Source organism: Rhyacophila brunnea, unplaced genomic scaffold (genome assembly GCF_057557595.1).
Source record: "Rhyacophila brunnea isolate RB1 unplaced genomic scaffold, BYU_Rbru_1.0 scaffold_13, whole genome shotgun sequence".
Lineage (NCBI taxonomy): Eukaryota > Metazoa > Arthropoda > Insecta > Trichoptera > Rhyacophilidae > Rhyacophila > Rhyacophila brunnea.
Genome location: NW_028232785.1, coordinates 38,055,089 through 38,063,812, shown reverse-complemented (window position 1 = coordinate 38,063,812; position 8,724 = coordinate 38,055,089). Strand labels below are relative to the sequence as shown.

The 8,724-nt window shown below is 33.8% G+C and overlaps 1 protein-coding gene across 1 annotated transcript in view; it reads left to right on the top strand.

The window, feature by feature from the left end:
* The first annotated feature begins 2,578 nt into the window (after nt 1-2,578).
* The window catches only part of LOC147077451 (uncharacterized), a 460,029-nt gene continuing 453,883 nt past the window's right edge, over nt 2,579-8,724 (top strand). Inside the window, exons 1-3 of the mRNA XM_085941096.1 lie at nt 2,579-2,784; nt 3,084-3,233; nt 5,448-5,627. Of these exons, the coding sequence (XP_085797222.1) occupies nt 2,638-2,784; nt 3,084-3,233; nt 5,448-5,627 (477 nt within the window). The 5' untranslated portion in view covers nt 2,579-2,637. The remainder of the gene's footprint in view (nt 2,785-3,083; nt 3,234-5,447; nt 5,628-8,724) is intronic.

Here is an 8,724-nt window from a genome sequence, read left to right as displayed (position 1 = left end):
GTCTGCAACGAACTCGCATTTAACGTCAACCAGCTGGAGTTCAATCTCGGGTTTAATTTCATTGAGACGCGTTGCTGGATACTGAAAGAAACGTTATGCATTTTTGTAATCATATAAAAAAAACAATTTTGAGCTCGCGTACCTATTTTATAACAATGCTTACTTATATAATTGAGGTAGGTAGCTGTCTAAATTTATGTCAAAAGGTTTTTGAAAGAATGTTTGACAACCTCGTATGTTCTTAAACAATTTGTAAAAAATATAAACTTATCGTAGGTATTCTGCTAAAATAATTATAAAAAATCGCAGGAAAGGACTTAATAAATAAAAACTAACCTCAAAATCACAACTGAAATCGTATGTGTTCTCCTGCTTTATATATGTGCGCGTGTCAGGGCTGTTTTGATGGCTAGTTGTGACATCAAACTTGTCTTCAGTACCAGAATGGTCTCCATCACATTCTCGCTTGACTTCCATGTTTGCGTATTAACAATCGTATGCAATGTGCTAGAGACAACTTGACAACACTCTGTTCTGTTGTAGTATTATATAAGTGTTGCCGAAATGCAGTTAATAATATTCCGTGTAGCTATTATCTGATAAACAAGAATGTATCTACAGGAGGACCTCGACTTTCGCACATAATTGGTTCCTGAAAAGGTGTGCGAATGTTGAATGTTCGAAAGTAGAGGGAAGTAAAAAAAAAATTGTGTGTATTTTGAAATATTTATTTATCAAGTAAATATAAGATGTTTAAGAGACATGTTTAAGTGGGGTATGCGGGTGTTTCTTCTTCTTCTTCTTCTTATTTTAAATAAAATATTTTAAATGGTAAATCATTAACTTTACAATATTGCTTAACTGCTGGCACGAAATGTAAAGTGAACCAATCTTTTAATATTAACGCAGTAATCCAAGGCTTTTTTATTTGATTACTGGAAGCAATTCTTTATCCTTCCCTTTCAATGCTCTGGGATTTTCTGGTTGATAAATTAACATTGGCATCAATTTTAAATCACCAGCCAAGTTTCCACCAAGAAGCAATGTCAATCGGTTTTTAGAAGGTTTATGCCCAGGGGCAACTGATTCTTCCTTAGATAAGAATGTACGACTAGGCATTTTTTCCAAAATAAACCTGTGTCATCTACATTATATATTTGGCTAGAGGAATATTCTCTATCTTCAATAATTTTGGATAATGAGAAAATAAATTCTTTTGCAGCATCTTTATCCGCATCAGCCGATTCTCCAGTGAATTTAATATAAACCAACCGTTACTTGCTTGAAAAATCGTGTTAGAATCTTCTTTTTCTAGCCTTCCAATCTTTGTACAAACTAAGAGCCTTCGCTTGAATAATTGAAATATTCAGAGGGATATCTTTTTGATGTTGGTCGTCGATCCATGATGACAAATATTTTTCCATTTCATCCATAACTATGCCGTGTCTTTTGGAAACAACATTTAAAGATAATAAATTTCCACAATTTTGAACGTATTCCTTAAGTTTATTTTTATTTTTCAAAATTGGACATATCGTAGTAGACCTGTTTGTATCATACGAACATCCGATTGAAGCAAAAGATTCACCGCAATCAGAACGTCCTTGATTTCTTTTTGTTCGTATCAACACTGCAGTTTTTTTCCGTTTCTCACTCATGTTTATAAATTTTTAGGGTGAAATATTTCAAATGAAGAAAATTAGCAAAACGCACAACATGACACGCCCGCACGCGCTCCTGCGCACAGTGTTGCCAAGTCAAAATTTCATAGTCGGCTTGTTTTTTTTAGGAGAAATATTTCGCCGCGGGTCGCAGGTTCCCAAATTTTCAAAGACGACTCGTTTTTTTCCCGGATGGTGGCAATTTTGTTGAATGAAGAAATATCAGTAGATTTCATAAAATATCAGTAGATTCAGTATATTGCCAAAAATATCAAAAAATATCAGTAGATCTACTGAAATTTCAGTAGACATGGCAACACTGCCTGCGCAAGACTAAACCTATCCTAGCTAGCTCACAAGCAAAGTGACGGGTGCGAGCAGGATGCAAGTGAAGCAAGAAACGCACTTGCTTGTGAGCGAGCGAGAAGGGGATATCTTAACCCCACGGCCAGCGCGACGTTTTAAAAAACGATTTTTTTTGAAATGTGCGAAATAGCGAATTGTGCGAAAGTCGAACGTTCGTAAGTCGAGGTCCGCCTGTATTAAATTTTGTAGGTATTATGGTACATATGCTAATGTCAAGAACACCGACTAAACGTATAACTTTTATCGTAACTAAAACGTATGTCCTGTCGCTGGAGACTAGGAGAGAGTGGAGCCGTCACGAAACAGATATCGTCAGTGTTGACATTATAGGAGAAAAAAACCCAATTTGATTTATTTGTTATTTTATACCGAGATGCACTGTTCTCGTTATGATTGAGGAAATGCTGATGATCATATTCGTACCATTGTTTTGTTTAGACAACAAAACATACATATTATTAAAGTGTGTCTCCGTGTCAAGTATGTATTTTTATTTTAGGTAGTTCTCACGAAAATACTTTTCAGTATTACGGCAACACTATTCTAACATTACCTTGAAAGGATCCTGTCTGTCACGTAACACGTTGCTTTTGGAATATATACCCTTAAGATGGATGTAAAGCAAGAATGTGATGGAGAACACTCCGATATAGAAGGCAAGCCTTTGTTTGACGCGCTGACTTGCCATCCAAACAACCCGGACCCTCGCTTTCATGCAACGCAAATGAATGCGGACGTTTCAAGTTGCAATTTCGAGGTTAGTTCGTGGATAATGATATATTTTACAAACACTTTAGATTTGCGATAACAGCGATAATATATTAAAATATTGCTTTTTTACAAACGGTGAAGGAACTTGCGATGATATTAAACTTTGTTTCAAAAAATTACATGTTTATACAATTTGACAACCACGATACATGTGTGATATTATAGGTTAGGTTAGGTTATCGACTAATTCATGTTCAATATAATTATTATACATTGTTATATGGGTGTTACCTGAACTGAAACTGGTTTTACCGTGTTTACAAAATATAATACTTCTTCTTTCAGTGCCCAATAGCTGACCTCTCCAATATAAAATCTGAGACAGATGATCAACAAGCCGTCGTCAAGCGTGTGGTTATTGAAGATGTTTCACACCCAATATATGATGATGAATACCCTCAACCGGGTTGTTCCTATGCAGATTACAGACCAATTGTAAGTAGATATTATAATGTATGCTGTCTTATATAGAAGGTTGGAATTTGCAAATGCATCTTTGACCATTATTAATTCTCTCCAACTTGTTTCATTTGTTGGTTTTAGCTCACACAAATAATATGATAATACAATATTATATGTGTAGGTTTATACATCTTTCGTTAAATCATGAGTATTTAATTATGATAATTTATACATCACAATCATTCGAATGTAAAACAATTTTAATGTGAATAGGTATCTTAAATTGCGATCCACTGTACGTTAAATTAATCACCTGCGAGTGCCTTTTAAGTCGTGCAAGGTAAGATATGTATACAAAAAATAACGTTAATTCGTTTTATTGTTTATGGTACGCCGAATATGCGAAATTGACTATTACATGAAATCGGCAAAATTTTGGCTAATTTATGTTATAATCAAGCCTGTTGCCTTATTCATGAATTAGGTAAATTATCTGCCGACTACGTGAATTCGCCAGGGCATGGAATTCTTAAACTGTCAACATGATGGAAGAAAAAGTAAATTTAATACGGATGGTTATATTAGTTATAATTGGACATATTAATATAATATTATTATTATTAGGTTAGGTTAGGTCAGGTCTTGTAATTCTGAATTCAACTGAATGTCCATTTTGAGGTTAGCTAAGAAGTGTCCACAAAATATCACAAACATACAATCGACCATTGCACGATTGATACCCAAGCACGAATCAAATCGCGAAAATACCTTTTAATAAAATTCTTCAGTTATCATATTATAGTTCTAGATTTTTTTTTGCGCATAGTAAATGGATATGAACGTCATTGTAGTTATTGATTGGTATATTTTTATATTATAATCAATGACATTTGACATATTTGGTTAGTTTGATTAGTTGCAAAAAACACCACCGGAGCGCGACCATCTATTTTGACCATAGATAATATACGTAAATTTTGACCAATGTATGGGAATTTGTTACATTTAGTTTAGTTGCAAAAACACCACCGTAGCGCTACTATCTAATTTGTCCAATGCATTAACTAGGCAGAAAAATTACTGCCGAATTGACGCACTCTGCAGATATTTTGTCTAATTCATGAATAAGGCAATGGGCTTGCATATTTCACGATTTACGCAAATTTTTGCCCATTTCATGTAATAGTCAATTTCGCACATCCGGCGTAACATTTATAAAAAAATTGCTTCCAGCAAAGAGGAGGTTTATTGCACGCATCCCGACGCATAAGCTGCTCGGCCATCGTTACGTTATTTAGGTGATCGTTAGTTATTTAATCCAGAAATATCAGGAAAAAACATAGCACAGTTGCAGAGTGAACATTTTTTATTGACATCCGACAATTATGTTATGCAATCTTTGAATTTCCATTAGAAACTATACTAATTTTGTACAAAATAAATTGCACATATTGTACCAAGACTTGTACCACAATAATTGTATCATAATATTCTGTTTTATGTATATCCTTTTGGATGTTACATGTTGAGTTCCATATTTTGTTTTAGCTTTTTACGGATTATTCTGTAACAATATTGAATTCGTATGTAATACCTTGGCAGGGGTAGGGTAGGTACTATTATCATTTTTACTCTAATTTCTTTACTAAGGACCATACATCAGTGAAACGGCAAGTAATTTACAACTATAGGCGCGACGAAATTTTGGACTCGCCGGCATTCGGAGAGTGAACGTCGAGGTGTGAATACGTCAATTTGTTTCGTGATGGCGACGGGGGTATTAGTTCTTAAACGTGTAATGACTAAAAACGTTACTTATTTTCGTGAAAAAGAAAACATGTCAATGAATATATTATTATTGTTACTAATGGAACAATAAACATAACATTAAATGGACGCATCTTGGATTTATATGACAAAATATATTTTGTTCGGCATGCGTCATTTGCACCCGCGACCCGCAATCCACGCATCGCCAAGCCACGATCTTTGTAGACCATGCCTCAACTGAGGTATAGCCTTAAATTCGATTCATTGCTGGCCTACTAATTTCTAATTAATTATCACATTTAAATATCATGTTAATTATATCTAATGGCCAACTAATGCAAACGCGCCAGTCGCAGTGTCAGCTCTAAATAAGTTGATGTCAGATGATTCTGAAAATCATAAACGTTGAAAAAAAATAACTCAAACAGTAGAAAACATAATTTAGAATTTATTATTACTATAATTTTGGCTTTCTAGGTTTCTACTAAGGAATTTTTCACAAGGCATCACGATACAGATAGGAGGCAACAATCCTCGCCTGTTGGAATCGAAGATCAAGTGATCCAGTGTTCAGAAATGACGATAGACCAACAAAATATTAAAGAAGAAATCTTTATAGCAAATACTCCGAAGGAACTTCGACTTATTCTGACAAGGGTAATATATTTCTCACGCATTTAATTTTCAGCATTTGCACAATTTTGGATGCGGAAGTGCCCTAAAATGTCACAAATTGATTCACGCGAACATGATTGCTGATCACTAACTTAGTAATCCTTAATTACATGAAATATAATATCCTCGCTATAATTTATATCTACAGGTAGCGTATTTAGGTTTTAAAATTAATGGACATAAGTATCTAGCGTGTACCTTCAGACAGTCGACAGTGCCCAACATTTCAAAATAATTTGTGGTATCTGGCCACCGCGAAGTTCTTGAAGTGTATTCTGCACTTCCGGTTTTCCGGGTACTTTTTCGAGCTCTGCTAGCCGTATATTATAAATAGCACTAACAATGTTGGGTTTCAAGGCGTGAATTATGTATGGCTTATCAGCGTCACCTAGCCACTCAGGAAATATTCCGTATTTGTCAAATCGCACGACTTTGGAAGCAAATTGACAGATTCATATCATAAATAAACCTAATTCAATATTTCTGTGGTTGCGGTCGTATCCTGATACGTAGTTTCATCTTGTCCGGATCAATGCCATCCATATTTGCAACAGCAACAAAAAATATCATTGATCATGGGCCAGTGCCTTATGATCTCCATTGACCGTAACGCGAGCTCTTGCCTCTTTTTTAATAAATAAGGTTTTATGATTCCACCAGCACGTAAACTGCACAAGCAATTGCATTATTTTTACGTACTTAAAGAAATCTGTAGGGTCTCTTCCAGATTGGACCCCATATGCGCCAATTTTGTTTATTAACAAACCTGTTTAGCCCAAATAAGCGTCATCGCTTAAGTAATACATTATTTATATCTTTGAATCGCTGTTTGATCGTCACTCTATTCATGATCTGCCGGTCTAAATACTCATCATAAGTGTCAAAAAGTATGCGCAGTATTACAGTCGGTTTGACGTATAATCCTCTCCAAGTTCTATCTAAGCAAGAAATAAAACTCTTTTTTTCCATTGAGGAATCTTGAAAACAGAAGGTAATGGTATTTCATGCGGATCGAGTTGAAATATCACGAAATCGGTGATTTAATGTAGTACATAATTATAATATTTTACCTGCCATAAAACACAAAATCTCGATTGTCTTTTTCATCTTTAACGAGTGTAGTTATGTGCAGTGGATATAAATTCATCTCTCAAGTAAGATATTCTTTGTCCACTTCTCCCTGCATGTAGCGTGTATTTTTAGTATGTATATGTGATTGGACTCCCCACCCTACTATACCTTAGATTATTCAATCAAAAGTTTATGAAAAACATGAAACAGCTATTCATTCATTAACGACCAATAATTAATGGGCGAAAGCAGGATGTGCCGCAAGAGTGGGCAAGCCAAACGTTATTAATTTAATTTACAAATTATTTATAGTCATATTTAATAATAATATTCCAAATTCACGAAATATTGAAATCAACCGTAGAAGTTTTCACTGGATATAGTAATTTTGAGTTTCGTTGTCTAATAGTCGATCCCACACCCCACAATACTTTCTCCAATATAGAGTAGTATAATGTAGTAAGTGTTCTATTAAATAATGTTGAATTTGGAAGTATGATATTAAAATATTGTTTATACTATAAATTGATCGAAGTTGTTTGATGAGATTTAAATATTTTTGTGACCTTTGTTTCGTCTTTAAGCTAGGCAGGTGACAGTCACCCAGATTCGACTAGCTCAGCTATGTGATCTGGAGTCATCTTTGTGAGGATCTTGGAGTACATAGTGGAAACACTCGATGACGGTGCTTCACTACAGTTATTTTAACGAATAAAACTCACGTTCAGTATAACGATATTTATTGTTAATGGCTCTACTTTTATTCCATGGTCAAGGTCACATATAATTTATACATTGTCTAATATAGTTCTTAAAAAAACTGTAAAGAAAATATATATTCTAATAATTATAGGAAATAATTCGTAGAATTTTATTGACTATTTAAGTCCAAATTTATTTATATATTATATTTATTTATTTAATTTTTATTAACTTATAAATATCTTAATATTATAGAGTCGCTTATTAGAAAGTTGAAGAACCGCACACGTGATTAGGATGTACTCGCGGCTTCTTATCAGGTTTGACCAGAAAAAGAAGAGATACGCTGCGAGGATTAAAGTTTTACCTCTCAAATAGTTACATCTTGAATAAGAGAAGTTAATAGTTTACATACATAATGATCCCTTAGCTCATCGACTGAATTTGTAAGGATTTAAGTTTACACTTTATGGTTATATCATCCAGTTTTGAGCTATACAAACTATGATTTTTCATCTATACTTATGTTCGGACATACTTGTCTAAATGATAGATACAAAGTTATAAAGGCTTAAGATTATCGTAGTCTATTAGTTAATATTATTATGTTCGCCTTATATCTATGTTTATATAAATCTGTTTATTATGTCATCACAAATAATTAATCTGCAAGGAATGTTTGATTAATTCTGTTTTAGTATTCCGGTATTATCTCGCTCACTCGTATAGAGTTTATCTATGGAAAATTGCCCACCTAGTGTGTGCTCTTTCCACTCACTGAACCTTATACTTCAAACAAAACGTGTGTGGAAAATTGGCCCGAGCGCTGGCTCTGTCTAACATACTGAGTTATATAGCAATTATAAGAAGGAGAGCTTGCACCATATTATTAAATTTACGAAAATTTGCATAATAATAAAATATGCTGCTTTTTACGCGATTCTATATAACAACTACATATTCTGATACGTCATTTTGATTATAATATAATGGCAATTGTATAATTAATATTATTTTAATCGATTCTATACATTGAGTAATGACATATTAAATTTGCTCTGTGATCCTTAGTTAACAATACAATTAAACATTTAAATACATAATATATTAATTCGTTATGCATACGAGTAATACCTATAAATTTATTTAATTAATCCTATATACTAAATCTATAATAATTAGGTACGTATAATTATATTCATGACCGCTTAGGTTCTTGGACACTTGGCATCCACAGCCCGTCCTGAGTAGTTGTTAAACTGGTCAGTATGAACTGCGGGACTTACTCCTTGATTCTTACTTTGGT